Source organism: Pyxicephalus adspersus, chromosome 7 (genome assembly GCF_032062135.1).
Source record: "Pyxicephalus adspersus chromosome 7, UCB_Pads_2.0, whole genome shotgun sequence".
Lineage (NCBI taxonomy): Eukaryota > Metazoa > Chordata > Amphibia > Anura > Pyxicephalidae > Pyxicephalus > Pyxicephalus adspersus.
In genome coordinates, this window is record NC_092864.1 from 43,306,830 (window position 1) to 43,323,601 (window position 16,772).

Here is a 16,772-nt window from a genome sequence, read left to right on the forward strand (position 1 = left end):
TCCATTGTCTATTTTCTCTGTCCATGTGCATAAAAAAGATTACTTTTACATTGCAGAGTAAGGTACTTTGGCCATCAAGGTGGACCTGTTTGTTGTCATTGGAGCTGATTTTACTTGGAAATTTACGTTACTATTTACTACTTGTTTTCATCCCACCTGCAGTGCAGGTGCAGTGAGCTTTTACTGTCCTCACCTACAATGCAGGACTGTTGGTCCTTCAATACAGCTACACGTTGCAAACAAGATGACACATGTACAACAAAATAATTAGGTGCTTTTTTGGACCTGTAAAAAATAAACAGGCACTGATACTACGACATAAACTATTAAAAAGAGAATGCACTTATCAAAGGACATTAATAGTATATATTCAGTGTCAATCATTCAACACGTTTCGCAGAGTCTGCTTCTTCAGGAATGATAAGACTGACACATGGTAGTTCAAAATATATATTTCTCATTCGAAAAACTTTGACCACTATTGCACACCCTCTTGGTGGAATTTTAATGTACTTCACTATTTCTATACATACTGAGAGCTGCCTAAGATGCTTGGGGGAGGGTGGGTGTCCGCAAGGCAGTAACTGGAGAACAGGCAAGAGTGCAAGTGGCTGTTGGCTAGCTTATTTTGCAGCCCTATCTATTCTAGGCAAACAGAATTATTAATCAAAGTCCATAAGGAAAAAAGGGCAACTTACAGTCTTGTTGGATTTCCCTTGGAAACAATTGTGCAGAGATCCTTAGTCTCCAGCTTCCAGCTACACACTGGATGCAGAGCTCCCATTTTCCTAGAACTGTTATCCTATAAGTAAATAACATAATTGCACAGGTAGCAAAAAAATCGGACATGGACTAGGTGGTCAGGGAACCCTTCGGATTCTTCTGTGAGCAGCTGCAAAACAATGTGTGTGTGTATAGAAAGAAGCTTTCCTATGGCACAGAAGACAATACCCCCACCCAGCACTCCCAAACTTCACTGTATTAAAGGGATTACAGTACCCAAAGAATCTTAAGATTCTGAATCTTAAAGGGAGTGTTAAATAAAGTAGGGATGAACTTTGAACTTCAATTTTTAATCCATGATGTAGTGCCCTGCGGTGCTATTCATAATTTACCATACCATATGGGCCCATTACCCTACTAGTGTGAATCATCTGATACACACACATACATATATAAAAATTTGTATGATGGCATACATATATATTTATACATATATTTTTTTCTTGTGTTTTAAGATTCTTTCAGCTCATTTTGTGTGTTAAAGGGTTTAACTAACCCAACTAACTGGTACAAAACTCTAGGAATGGACAGGGGGAAGGGAAGTGCAAAATTAACATTGGTGCTGCACATTATATCTGGAGCAGACTGGAAATAAAGCAGGAGCTGTAGTGAACCGGCATAAAGACGACAATTTATTTAAAAATATTGTTTAACAATTTAGCTATGTATTATGTTCTGACAAAATCACAACCTAAAATTGTGTTTTTACGTAGTCTACCTACCTGAAAATTCACTTTTGTTATGCAAATATGTGAAAAAAGTCCCTGTTTACACATGTCATCTACACATGATTAGTTAGTAGAAGTACATTTTCACACATTTTATTGGCAAATCCTTACTCCTTATAGTGTAAATTAGGCCTTTATGAATCCACCAACGTGTAGCCACCAGCGCCAATGTTCAGAAACCTGAATGTTTTGCTCTGTGTTTGTATTGAATGTTATTGCAGGTGTTGCAAGAATTCTCCACAACAATAGAAGCCTGCAAAGGCCACATATTTATTGTTTTGTCCAATGCAGAATTTACATCTTGTTAACGTTTCGTAAACATATTTAGAAACATCTTTTTGGTTACTTGAATACACATTTCTGGTATAAAACACATTTGTACATCTTTAGTTTCAATTGTATTACAATAAGCACATCTGTCCAATTCAGTGAGTCGGATCATTTTCTGCAAATCACAAATTGTCTATGAATAATAATGCAAATCATGAATGCAGGCAATCAAGATTCATATGTTCTACAATCCTTTGAAGATCAGAGAAGTTACTAAACGCATAATAAAACTAAACTCCAGGAAGACATAAAAGATGCAAATGAATACAGCCATGTGATCATCTATATACTGGTAAATGGAATTTTTTTTACTACATAACTGTTCACCTGAAGTTCAGTTTTAGGGTGAATTGAAAATTGATATTTCACTGAAAGAGATGAGATTCCACAAATTTACAGATTTTCTCATCTATTACATTTATGTATACCCAGCTGTTTGTATACACAAACTTGCAAATGTTTGCTAATATAATTTATATTTTAAAAAAGCCATTGCAAGGACATAAGTTGGGAAGGCTAAGTAAAACTATGACATATACATTAGTATTGACATGATTTTTACCTTCACCAATGCTGGGCATGTGAAAATAATTATGGAAATAGCAGCAGAACAAAATAAAATTATTTCGTAAGTTGGACAAGTTAAAAACAAGGTATGAAATTAATTTCTCTCCACGGCTGACCAAAAATGTTTGCTATGATCTGTTACAAAACTCAAAAACCCACAAGTCTTATCTGCATATCTTTGAGAAAAGGGTTCAAACTGAGCCTTTAGACTTAATAAATAAGTATATTTTGTACTATCTAACCTTTAACCACCCCCAAGTTTTTATCATCATCATTCTATACCACTCTATGAGATGAACACTGTGCCACCCAATAGGAGTGACACATTCATTGTTCGAAACTGTCCAACTGCTCCATTATTTCTATTACACTTGTCCAGAGAACATAATTTTTTTTCATGCTGGGATGCTGGTAAACATCCCAACAACGGAAGGCTTCCCCACAAAGTAAAGAACATGCCCAAAAACAGCAAGGGTTTGGTTGGAGTATTTGCAGTGGAAGCTGTATGGGTTCTCGTGGGCTTTACAACAGAATAGACAAATAAGCACTTTGGGTAGTGCTTCTATCACTTCCTATCACTACTATGAAAAAAGAGTTTTGTAGTTTATTAAAGAAATGTCTACTTTATTACGGTCACACCAATACTTGTTATTGTTTACTAAATTTTACTGTTATTAAAAGACATTTTTTCATTTTCTTTTCAAAAAATTAAAATGATAAAAAATAAAATAACATAATATTTGTTCCTGTTTATATACTTTTGATGAGTACATCTCTTTAGTTTTACAAGCTATAATAAGTATCTTCAAGGGACTCTGTGTTCCCAGTCTAAAAGATCTTTTCTCCAGAATAGAAGCCTATCCATCCCAATTTGGTTAAAAGCTCATACAGTACAAGTTTGACATTCAGATATAAATAGTTTACTCTTCTAATTATCTAACATAAAATTAGTGGGTAAAATCATATCATTTATATCATCCATGCTTTCAAATCATGACTGAAAGCATGTCCATATCATTGGGCGCTTCAATTATTCATTATTTCTTACAGTAGTTTTCTAAGTCATTTCCCTTTTGTGTTTCTTCTTTAATCGTTATAAGGATTTAAAACAGTTTCCTTTTAGTCATCACAGTGTACCGGTCAATCATGGCACAAATAGAGTAGACTGTCTTTGATTACTGCAGATTAAAGCATTGCTTCATATAATGGCTCATATGGGTGTAGATGTGTCTGCTTGCCAAACCACTTATCCCATGGTCTTTGTCTGTATACCACTAAAAAGAAGAGAGAAGATGACATTAATACATTTTATGGCAAATAGTAAGTAGATACACCTCTAAATGATTGATGAGTTCTGGTGCACAAAGCCTGATTCATGAGGACACAGTTTGAGAAGTTTCATGTGGAAGAACTCTGCACAGAGCACTAACCTTAACTCTACTGAACACCTCTGGGGTTAGCTGGAACTCTGATTGGGAATCAGGTCTTGTCATCCAACTTCAGTTTGCAACCTAACACATTCTCTTTAGGCTGAATGGACACAAATTCCCAAAGATAAACCTCCACATCTTGTGATCAGCCTTCCCGCAAAAGTAAGTGCTATTTTATGGTGGTTTTCAGGATAGGATGGCCAATAGTCTCATATATGTTTGATGGCTGGGTGTCCATAAACCTTATGTTATAAGGTTATATAGGCGCAACTATAAATTGTTTTACAAAATAAATAAATGTATGAATCAGTCTTTGGTTTTATTGGAGTTCCCTTAATATCATCTGTGTGACACCACTTTAATAGTCTATGATTATTCATATTGTTCTAGCCCTACAATCTAAGTACTACTTTTCTAAGCATTTTATGTAATAATTATTTTATATACCATAACCTCAGTAGTTTCAGAAAGCTAACCACTAGATAGATAAATTCAACTAAACATGTTCTAAGAATTAATGTGAAATTATAGTTCTGCAATGGTAAATTGTGAGCAGGCAGGATTCCTATTGCAGGCGATGTCACTGCTGCAATAAAACCTACCTGCCTGTTTGCAACATTTTACCAAAAGTACATCCAGGACGCAGAGATTTTCAGGGTATCCTAACATCCCCCAGGACCACCAGGGATGAGTGGACTCATGGGCAATCTTGGCTGGCCAATCAAGATGGTTGCAAATCCGACACTCAAAAGAGGACCAGGTGATCGCAGATAATAAATTGCAATCAGACAGGTAAATTTATTTTATTGGAGAAAGGACATTGCCCATTCTTTCTGAAACTAAAGGACCTGTCATATTTTTTATTTGTAATGTTTAGTTCTGCCTTAAAGATTCAATGCTTGTCAAAGTAGATTCTTAAAACACTATGTGAATAAGGGACATACCCAAACATTTATAACCCAAACAATTATAATTTTTACAAGAAACTCAATCACCTTATTTTTAGACTATTTAGGCTGGATTCACATATACACTAGAACTGGGGTGCATTTTGACATGCTGATGCATTGATATGGATTTATTTTCTAATCCAAAACACTGGTAATGCACATAGTGAACTATCACTATTGAAAACAATGGCAATACTCTCAATAGGCATATACATATGTTAAAAATTCTTAAAAACGTAAAAGTATAGCTTTAAATAGGCTCTTAAAGACAAATGTTTCAAGCACTATAAATAAAATATAAAACATTTACCATAGTTTCAAAGTCTACTCCTGCATCAACAAGCGCTTTGGAGATTTGGGCTGCTTGTTGGAAGTGAACATTATCTAAAAAAGGAACAGAAAATATCAGTAAACCAATTATGTCATGGTTGCATATAGTTGAACAGGTATTTTTACAAAATAAAACTATAAAACACAAGCCTTATGAAATACTTTAATTATTAATAATCATATCCGAACCCCACTCACAAAGCTATTTTTATATAAGCCTACTGAAAAAAACATTTCCAGAAGTGTGAATGTCTTGTTTCCCCTAAAGAATTTCTCAACATCATTATAAAACATTGCAATGACATGGATGTTGATGGAGAGGAAACACTAAGCAATGCAGTAAAGCACAGAAGACAACACTTGCAGAAAGGTTCTGGATAAGATGCCCCTTCTGTGGACTGGCTTTTAGCGGTATCAGTGGCAGGAGAGGTTAAATTTACACTCTCCAATAGAGGAAGTGATTACTTAAGTTGTAGGGTTGGAAAAACAATCACTTCAAAGCAGAATACAGCACCATCATTAACTTCTGCAGTCTTCACCACTGAATTAAAGCTGAATGTTGCTTTGCGCATTTCTGGTTTCAAAAATGTTCCTTAAATACTAAGAACCTTCTGAATCTGATACTTTCAGGATATCATGCTTTATGATTTAAAAACACCTATGGTGTAGAGGCCACATAGTCTGTTGAAGTTAAACTGTGAAGGTACTTTAACTATGGATGCCCCAATCTCTTTGATGTGCTTTTAAATAATTTTCATTAGCAAAAAACAGTTATTCGTGAACATGTGGTGAAATCTTTGTAGCAGCAGATTTTGATTCATATGAAATAATTACACAGCTAATAATTTACATTTGTAGACAATTAGTGTTGTTCTGTCTCGGTCATCACAATATACCATTTGGCCATCAAGTTTCTGTTTTGTCAGTTTTGATGCTGGAAATCTGTCATGGGTAGTAGAAGACTAATTAGAGAAGACTCACCATCTGCTGTGCCGTGGATGAGGAGGTATCCCACTTCCTTAAAGTTCGCTGCTCGAGCCATGACCGTCGAACTCTGCAGAGTAAAAAATAAAAAATTAAAAGGTTTTGGTTTAGATACTGAAGCCACCCCTTTATTCCCACAATCCCCCTCCAAAATAATTTTTAATATTGAAATTCTGGACATTTGTAAAGATGTTCTTGCTTTTTTTTCACACAGGTCCTCCTGTATAAAAATGTTTTAAAATGGGAAATAATTGCTTGTATTTCCATACAGTGATTAATCAGATGTGAATTCTTTAGTTGTCCTTTTGTTTCAGAGCAGATTTAAAAGAGATCTGTGGCTATGGGGTCAACAAGGACTGCTTTTCATTAATTAAATACATTTGGTAGGTAATAATAAATCAACTTTCTTATGTACCTCTGGCACAAAACTTGCAAAATAATATTCTAGCAATTCTCCAGCTTATAACTATCCTTTGACCACTAATAGACATCCATTCTTCCCACTGCTCTTCTTCTGCTGCCTCTTTTTGTAGTTGTTTTCACTGGCTTCCATTTCACCTTAGAATCAAATTCCTGTGCTTTGCCTTCAAATCACAGTTCTTGTCCCACATACCTTTGTGACCTGTTTAAAAATACTCCCCCAGCCCCTCTTCTCACTCTTCCAATGACTAATAATGACTTCCTCTCTCTTAACCTCATCACACTCACAGCTCCAAAACCTCTTAGAGCTGCTCCTATTCGGCTTACTCCTACTTTTTGCTAATTTAAAAGATCATCCACACCTATTTTTTCCAAATTGCCCATCCATCTTTTTTCTGTCTTCCAAAACCCACACTACTTCCACCACTACAGTACATATCTCCCCTCCTTTTGTGTGTTACTCCCCCCACCTCTTAGATTGTAAGCTCTTCTTGGCAGGGTCCTCTTCTCCTCCTGTGTCACTGTCTGTATCTGCCTGTTATTTGAAACCCTTATTTAATGTACAGCGCTGTATAATATGTTGGCATTATATAAGTCCTGTATAATAATAATAATAATAACAATATTATTATTAAATGGATGGAACGATAAGGTACTGGTGGTGGTAAGCTGTGTCTATAGTTCATGCAGGAACAGAACCAGGAACATGTAATATATATTAGTAGGTATACTGGCCTTCATTTTTTTTTCCTATTTATTAATGAATACTTACACTATTAAAGGTAATATCAACTTTGAAGGGTAACACAAATCAAAAAACAAGTGCCCAAACTTAAACTGGTGTAGAGACCCTATAGAGGGTAGCCTAGGGAAGCAAAACTTTAGGGGTGACAAATCATCCTTTGTTCCTATTAGCTTTTATACCCATGAAAGCCAAAAACAGCTAAGTAATCAATATTTAAAAATTAATAAATCTTGTTTTTGCAACTAGGAACATTCTGGGGGTCAATACAGCAAGGGGTTGTATTTAACGCAATTGAATAGATTTTTGTTCAAGGGAAGGTGAACCGAACCTGCTCAGAGATAGAACATCCGCAAGGTAGCAAAGGCAAAAGAATGAGGCTTGGTGGCTCTTCATAAGAGCCAACTTTTCTACTTTCAGAGTAAACCAGGGCATAACACAATCAATCAAAAGGAAAACAGGGCCAAGGCTGTGCCTTTCCTAGGTCCATATGCTGCATTAATTGGACTGTGGTCCTAAAAAATAAATACAACAAACTTCCATAGCGGCTTCCTACAATCTGAGTATTTACTATAGCTTAAAATATGTTCAAACCGTTTTAGTCCACCCTATATCTGATTTTGTATAAGCCATACGCAGATGTTTTTGTAAAATCACATATACATTGCTGGAGAATGCCTTATTCAATCATTAGTAAGGAACTCCATACAATACTGACTAGATACATGTTTAACAATATATAATAGCAAACCTCATAACTTTGCAGGTTATCCTCTGGTGTAGGCAGATTCATGTATCTCTCCGTATAAATACTATCTGTAATGCACAAAAAGAAATAAACATATTTCTCTACATATACACATACATTCAAAGATAGATATGCTATAATTAGATAGAAGAATACATGCATTAAGTAAAAATCCAATTAGGTTTAAAGAAGTTCAATGGATGGGTGACCATTGATAGAGAGAACTTGTGATCACCATATTCCAAAGTAATAAAACATTAGTAATTTATTCAATGTCAATCCAACATGTAAATGGGTAGAAGTAACCCATTCAAAAAAAAAAACTTTGTTTTAGTGTCACATACCATAATAATGCCAGCTTGAGACTGGGGCTACTGCAATTCCACATTTGAACACACCACTTCCACTGCCAAGTACCATAGAAGTCACATAACCACCATATGACTGAAAGGAAACATATAATCACAGTTTAAATTTTTTGCAAATATTCATACTACCATATATACAAATTGATCATTGATGAGAAAGATTATGATGAACCAATGGTTAAATGTATTGCTTTTTAGGTAGTACTGAAAGGCAGGGCCCTGGCTATATTTCCTAAATTAAGAGACAGGATCACAGGATTGGTGGAAGTTTGTTGAATTTTGTTTTTGGCAGGTAAGACAATTCTCATGTATGTATATCAGCTGTAATTAGTGGGTTACCTGTAGTTTAACTTTAATGTATGAAGCTTCTAATGAAGTCTATGTTATTTAAGTATCTCTGGAGTGTTACATCATATATCAAATGTACTTTGGCATAGAAACATTCATTACCAGTACCACGTAACTGTTAAAGTGGTACTAAAGTTCCACTTTTAAGAATCCACAGTCAGGCAGGTAATTTTTGAGGAAAGGGACAGGTGATGTCCCCTCAGGAATATTCCCTTCTACCCGCTTTATTGCTCCAGGAATCTATCAAAAAGCTGAGCTGTGCTATGTACTTCAGCTTTGCATGGCAAGGAAATCTAACAATCACAGTTTTCTCTGAGCAAGCTGGGAATAAATAGAATCTAATCATTAGGTCATCATGGCCCAGCATTCAGAATGGCTGAGGATTATCTACAAGAAGAGAAGAAAGAAAAAGGCTGTGGTGCCTGCGAGGGAACAGACACAGGTGAGTATCACAGGATTAGTTCTACCAGAAGTAAGGTACATTATTACTGACTTTCTACTGTGCCCTTTTTTTCTTTTTTTAGGAATTGTTTTGTGAACAGGAGTTGGGGTGCGGCCATACAAGCTTTCATTTTAGTAGAAGAACCACTTTAAAGACGCTGATCCCAGAAATGCATTCATTTTTGTTTTTCATATCTTTGCTTCTGGCAGTCAGCTCAGTATATAATATTTTATTTTATTAAACCTCTTACTAAAAGCAAGTGATGAAGTGCTTACCCATCCCCAAATAGCAATCCGATTTTCATCAACATATTCCAAGGATGCAAAATGCCTAAATGAGAGACACAAATCAGCAATTTAAAAGGACATCTTACATGTCACCATGATAGATCGTATCACCTATCTCATCCCCTCTCCTATCAGTACACATGTTTGCTACCAGCTGATATGACAAATAGAGTGACTATTGACCGTAGGTCATTGCTTATGGTAGGAGTGACTTCTTCTGAGGTTATAAATGACTATACATTTCTATATAACTTTACTTTAATACCCAATCACACAAAATGTTTCCTTGCACATTATTGTTCTCCTATGATAGTCTATCTTCTCCAGTCTTGGAAAGTTTTGATAAATCAGGCCCATTGACAGTCAAATGTAAAAGTCAAGTTAATCAGTATTTTAGCAATCTGAATTTTGAAAAAAAAGCAGGCACATACAGATAAAAAAGATCAATGATCCTTCTTTAATAAGATGATATGTATACCACTACAGATAGGAGGCTCACTATAGGCTATAATGTTGTAGCAGAGGATGACTTTCTTTTTTCAGCTTTTAGTTGCAGCATACCCTCCCTGTACTGGAGTAACTCCAGTTCATTTACAGCCAACTTACTTGCCAGCAGAAATCTGATCTTCTATTTCTACTGTCCCCAGCCTCTTGTATAACTGATGCAGGATTTTGTCACCTTGATATCCACTCCCTCGACCATCGAAACTGGCCACGATAATATTCTCAGTGCTAGCCAAGTACGTAGCCCAGTTTAGCCTGAAATACTGATCAGCTTTCTGGCTGCATGGTCCTGCATACCTGTCCAGAAATGTAGAAATAAAGAGTTTGTGGGTTAAATGTACCTGGAGAATACAAGCTGAAACCTCTAGCTTTTTACATACTTACACATCAATTAATAAGGGATATTTCTTAGATTTGTCAAAGTGAGGAGGTAAGATCATTTGATACCACAGATCTAAAACAAAGAAATGATGGTCAGCGTACTAGTAACACAAATAGAGGCATACATTTTCACACCTACGTTATTTGCTATAGTGTTTTCTTTTTTATTCAGACAAGTGACAATTATTTGCAGTTCTCATTGGCTATAATTACACAATTAATATTATTGGTGAGGATTTCCAAGACCTGCTAATCACAATTTTATAGCAAAAAAAGGCGCTATGGTCCAGTTTACCCCAAAGAACCAACTACATTAGTCATAGCAGAGCAGTTTCTTTTTCAAAAATATCACAAATCCCATTTTAAGTACACAGTAATGGATAAACCTACAGTGTTAAATCACTAAAATACTCACTAAATCCATGAAGTGAAATGTTTCCAAGTTCTTTTGTGGGCATCTGAATATCTTCGAGTAAGGCACCTAGCTCTGCATTACTTTCTAAAACCCGTATTTCTGGAATATGAGAAAAAAAATAATTTCAATTAAATTAAAAGCTAACACATTCAGATAAGTATACAAAGGGTCACAATTCATACTGTATATACTCGAATATAAACCAGAATATTTTTCTACCTAAAAAATGCCTTTAGAAATTCTTGGTTTGTACTAGATAGACATGAGTCTTCATGTAAAGTGTATACCAAACTAGTGGTTTCTGCATCATTATTAGAGTTTCTTATACATTTCACATGAGGGCACAGAACCTGGTGGCCAACAAAAATGCACAAAAGAGCATGACCTATCTTTATTAACTCCAAAAAAAACAGTACACTTTAACCTCTACAAAAAATAAGTAAAAAAAAAAGCTAAAAGAGTCCATGTAAATGAAATGTTTTTCCTTTGAAATACATGTTTTAAAAATAACATACAATGGTTATATTTATTTACATTAATTTTCCTTTATTGCTGTTTTGAATGTCAACAGTAATATCCATATTTTGCGCCCTAGGTTTACACTTCAGTCAATTTAGTTTTTCTGTTTTTTTAGTTGATGATTGGTACCTTAGTTTATGTTTGGATCAGTTTGTATTAAATTATGTGTAGTAATTCTTATGTGGTTTATGGGTTTGTTTATCCAAGTTGGTCATTCCATAGCTCCACATCTGACCACTCTCCTGGTTGTCACTTATTTTATATTGCATTGGCATTATATTACATGCCCTCAGATAAATATGACTCCATGATATTAAAGGGAGCAGCTTGTGGCCCACACTCCAAAACATAATGATAGGTCGGATATTTGTCCCTTAAATATGTCAGTATGTGGACAGACCTGGTGGGAAACCTGAAAATACCGTATTTTGGAGCTCTGAGGTTTACTTTTAATGGGATTAACCAGTATGAGCAATGGATCTATTTTTGTTAGATTTCCTAAACTTTGTAAATTAATATATGTTCTCTGTATAGGATTTAGGAAGGAGTCAGTGTTTTTTCAAACCAATGCATTACCATTGTCATCGCTGGATCTGTGTAAAGTGGATATCGGTATTCCTGGTCCTTTAAAAAACAAAAAAAAAAAACAGTACATTTTTATACTTTGTTACTATACCATAGCAAATCCATACAAAAACAACAAGCATGTAACTCCTGAGAATACCTCATTCAAGTGCAACATATTTCAAATTTAAGTGAACTAGAAATTACAGCAAACTTTTACTGCACACTCAGCTAGGAATTTCTCATATCAAACCCGACCGCTTTTTTCGATTCAGCACTTTATAAAATGAGACTTCTTTTAGTGAATATATATGAATTGGAAACTGTAATTGGAAATTGTCAACTTGGAATAGGAATTTTACTCCATTTTGCTCCTCCAGCTGTTGGCGGGTTACCCAAATATTTTACTGAATGCTACAAATATAAACATAATGAACATCTCTTTAGAAATTACATTAAAATGTTAATAATTATATAATGTTTTAGTGATTAAGTTTACATATAAAATTTTATAATTTTTGGGGGAGTTATGTTGATGGATTTTCATATTTGAGATTTTATTAAAAGGCTGTGGAAAGAAGAGTAGGATAACATTTGACCTTGGCCTGTAAGTTTTAACAACGTATATTCAAACTAACTACACATTTGTCATGTTCTGTACACAAAATATCTATACTCACCATTGCAGTATAGGGAGTAATACTTTCCATTGGTACTAAATGACACAGAGAAGTGCTGGCATCTGTCAGCACGCATGTTGCAGGTTACACACTGTGGTTTATAGGTGTAATCCAATTTTAACCTATGAAGAAATTTTATTGTTAATGTGACATATTAGAAATCATTCTGCATACCTCATAGCAGTGCTATTACCTTTCAATGACACCCCAAGGCAGATGCACTGCAGCACAATGTAACTCACATAGCATACTGCTGTGCATTGTGGTGCACTGCGTAGCAAACACTGGTGCATAACTGTTTTATAGACATACAACAAGAAGGCACCAAAGTAATGGGCCCTAAAGAAATGGTTTTGACGCAACCCCAGTCTTACTTCCATCACAGGAAAATATATTTAGCTCCTCAATACATTATGTTGACATTTCCAGAACATCACTATGGTCAAACCCAGCAAAAATAAAATAAAATAAAATAAAAAAATAAATAAAAATAGTAACTGAGTTATACTAAAGACACGGACAAATATTAAGATAAATAAATTATTCATTAGGGTTATTTCACAGGGTGGTTATATTTTTAGCCGATACTCAGATATTCCTATGATTGTGGAGGATGATATACTACTGATAGTTGACACTCAGATATATATACTCCCACTTCACTAAAGTGAGTCCACTTCTCTTTTTTTATGAAGCTCTCACTATTTACCCCATAGAAGTAAACTGACATTTTACTCTGCCCATGATTTACAATGTACACTTTAAGACTGACACTTTTTATATGATCCTTTAGGCTTGCGGGGGAATGTAAAGCGGTGCGGTTCCTGCTTAACAACCATGGCCTGAGCTGGATGCTGCAAGCAGGGCCTAGCTCTCCATGGAGAATTGGCTGAAGAGGTTGAGGGTGTTTGATAAATGACTGACAAATGCCCATTGAAAAATAATTTTAGTCACCTAGGAACTGCAAGTGCGAGCAATGCATTATAGTCCCAAGATGCCCCCGGTGATTCAAATACTTGTTCCAGATCAGTGACTTATTAGGATCAAGATGACAACTCTGTATTTTTCCATTTTTAATGCATGTTAACAATGACAACTCCCATACTTGTATTTTCTTTACTTTTTAATTTTAACAATTCTACTAACTTTCCAACAGTCTACCAAAGGAAAAGACAGATACATATGCTAAAGTTGTTTCTTACTTGTAAAGGTGTCGTTTTGATGGGTATCCGCCATCATTACTTATATAGTACCTGAAATACAAGTAACATGATAAAATATAAAAATGCCTCAATATTTGCAACAATACAATATTTGAACTGGTTTTAAAATCTATATTTAATGAAATTAGAAAAAAAAGTAATATAATTTACTTTTTTGTGTCTAGTAAAGAGATACAAATTACAGTATGTTTTTTTTTAAATTGCGTGCAAAATAGCAAATAATTATGATGTAAGGCCCAGGTCAGTACCAGTATTCCCCAGACACCAGTCCCCCAATCTGTAGCCGCAGTCTTCACCTATGGCAACCCCCACTCAGGAGATTGGTTGGTCTCCCAGCACTCAGTTGCCCCAAGGACTTGGTGCACAAGGGATGGTGTATGGGGATAGGCCGGCGGTGGACCCGGAGCCCACAAATATACACAGTACAGAAAATATCAGGGATCCCGAAACAAGCTGAGTCAAAACATAGGAGATCAGTCCACCAAGTGAGGTAGAAAGGGAAAGGCAAAAACAGAGTCGGGGTCACAAGCAGAGGTCGGTCCAGGCAGAGTTTAATGGATAGTCAGGAACAGGCAATGGTCAGTAACAGAGAATACTCGAAAATCAATCAAACACAGATAAGCCCAGCAGACGCTATAACAGGCACATCTGGCTGGGAGCAGAGAGGCTATAAAGCCCCAGCAGCCAATGACAGCCTGGGATTACACAGGAACCATTCTGCTAATCTGCTACCCACAGCTCCATTTCCCCTCAGCTGTGCGGCCTCAGTGCAGAGGATGCCGAGGGAAAACCCCAAACTACAGGGATGCTGCAACCCTCAGGGCACTGATCCTGCAACCCCAGTGCTACTGGAGGGAATAGGCTGCGTCCATCCTCCTGTGGTGGGGCATCGCCTTGGAACGTAAGCCCAGAGAGCGCCTCCTAACATATGATTAGGTAAAATACATTAAGCAATACTTGAAAACATTTACAGCTTATCAGTTTAGGGTTATTTGTAAAAAAATAGCTGTAGAAAAATTACCTTCAGTCAAGCAACAATAAAACAATAACCAATATGTCACACTACTAATGAGGTTCAAGGGGATATACGTGCATAGGGTTATGGTTATGGTTATGGTTATCCGTGCATAGGGTTATGGTTATGGTTATAGGGTTATGGGTGGCCTAAATTTGTTAAAATGCATTTTAACTTTATGTTTTGTATACAGTTTTTTACTATGATAAGGGGCTAACAAACTCGTAAGATCTCACAGTGCTGCTGACAGGTCTTTTTATGGAAACATAAGTGCTGCTTCTAAACAAATCATGTACTGGCATTTCTGGATTTTTTTTACATTAGAGGATGAATCCTGCAAGAAAATGGCAGAGCGGGGCTATTCCAGGACATAAAAAATGTCCTTTATTTACTTTGTTGATACAGAAAAAATAATACATATATTTTACCCAAATAACAGATACATCCCCCTGCAGAATAAAAATAACTTACATGTAATCATCCAATATTTTGGCAATACTGGTCACTTCATAATTCCCCTTGGTTATTTCAACGGGGTCCTATAATCAACAGATAAAACAAATAAACACAACAATGAAAACAATTAAAATAAACAGATGTAGGATAATTTAAATTTAAAAAATAAAATATAAAACAAGATAAAATTAATAAAAGTAAGCTATCAAACCAGCCAACACTGTAATGAACACAATAGCAGTCAACATAAAAAAACCGTAATTTTGTACCTATGGTAAAACCAGTTTACTTGTTTAGTAAACTGTGCTACTGTGAGTGGCAAAAATAAAACTATGTAAATGTATTCAATAATTGCCCCCTCCACCATCAGCAGGTCTCTCGTTCTCTCCATAGAATGCAGACCGTATAGAACCTCACATCCAGTCACATTCACAAAAATAGCAAGGTCACATAACCTGATACTATGCCAAATATAAACTTGTATGAGCATATATATATATATATATATATATATATACACACACACACACACACATACATACATATACATATATATTTCAGAACTGGTAGCCCAGTTCGGTTAACTTACCCTTGATCCGTAAAAGTGCACATGCTTGTAGCCATCTGCATTACTAATGATCTTGTAATATTTGGTCACTGACGTAAAGTATGGATCACTGGGCTGAAACTAGAAAGAAAAAGCTTATACTAACAAACAATGACAACAGTCTATCAAGCAATAATAATATATGATAACATGAAGTTTATTCTCAGTGCACAACCTTACATGAACTTTACAGTCTTTCTGTCTGAGTTTGTGTATCAACATTTTTCTTTTTGGACTAAAGATGGTCAATGAGATGCAAACAAATTGACAAAGGAACCAATCAAACTCGGTAGCTGCACATTATGATTGGCTCATTTTCAAGTTCATTGTACTTTGCATCCTATTTGCATACAAAAGTAATTTTTGGGGGATTTTAAGGACTTTCTTTAATGGGGACATCAGTATCATGCAGGCGCAATTTGGCCTTTAGGACCTTTGACCCAGCACTGATCTGCATCATTTGAAAATGGTAATTACAAAAAAAAATCTATTGCACTAGCATTTCAATGCAAATTTTCTATATGAAAGTTGCTCATGATTATACAGTATGAGGTCTGTGTGATGGAGTGGGTTTAAACTTCATCCAAATGTTATTCCTGAAATCAGCTTTAAACTGCTAACATTGTGAGTAGTGTTGGTCGAATAGCTCACTATTCGATTCGGCAGCTATTCGCTCGAATATAGCAAAAAGATTTGGGTGGTCGAATGTCAAAGCCAAACACCATTAAAGTCAATAGAAGGAAAAATTCGGGTTTTTTTCAGCACTGTGTAGAGCTTCTACAGCCTCCAAACAGATGTAAAAAGATACATTGCAAAAGGATACATAACACTATTACATACCCCTGTACTTCACATGAAGATTAAAGAGCACCTGTCAAATCAATTTTAGGCTAAAGCTAGGTACACACTTCCAATAATTATTGTTAGAAAATGAATGATTACGACCGATCA

General features: G+C 35.6%; 1 protein-coding gene across 2 annotated transcripts in view; it reads right to left on the reverse strand.

Annotated features, from left to right (window-relative positions):
• Positions 1 to 1,759: 1,759 nt before the first annotated feature.
• The window catches only part of LOC140335544 (dipeptidyl peptidase 4-like), a 53,580-nt gene continuing 38,567 nt past the window's right edge, over positions 1,760 to 16,772 (reverse strand). For both annotated transcript variants that reach the window (XM_072418246.1, XM_072418245.1), the window contains exons 13-26: positions 15,804 to 15,902; positions 15,230 to 15,297; positions 13,723 to 13,773; positions 12,521 to 12,642; positions 11,853 to 11,900; positions 10,758 to 10,856; positions 10,346 to 10,415; positions 10,064 to 10,258; positions 9,446 to 9,500; positions 8,357 to 8,456; positions 8,016 to 8,080; positions 6,100 to 6,172; positions 5,099 to 5,172; positions 1,760 to 3,682 (exon numbers count right to left, since the gene is read on the reverse strand). In XM_072418246.1, coding sequence (XP_072274347.1) covers positions 3,584 to 3,682; positions 5,099 to 5,172; positions 6,100 to 6,172; positions 8,016 to 8,080; positions 8,357 to 8,456; positions 9,446 to 9,500; positions 10,064 to 10,258; positions 10,346 to 10,415; positions 10,758 to 10,856; positions 11,853 to 11,900; positions 12,521 to 12,642; positions 13,723 to 13,773; positions 15,230 to 15,297; positions 15,804 to 15,902 — 1,218 coding nt within the window. In that variant the 3' untranslated portion in view covers positions 1,760 to 3,583. The remainder of the gene's footprint in view (positions 3,683 to 5,098; positions 5,173 to 6,099; positions 6,173 to 8,015; positions 8,081 to 8,356; positions 8,457 to 9,445; positions 9,501 to 10,063; positions 10,259 to 10,345; positions 10,416 to 10,757; positions 10,857 to 11,852; positions 11,901 to 12,520; positions 12,643 to 13,722; positions 13,774 to 15,229; positions 15,298 to 15,803; positions 15,903 to 16,772) is intronic.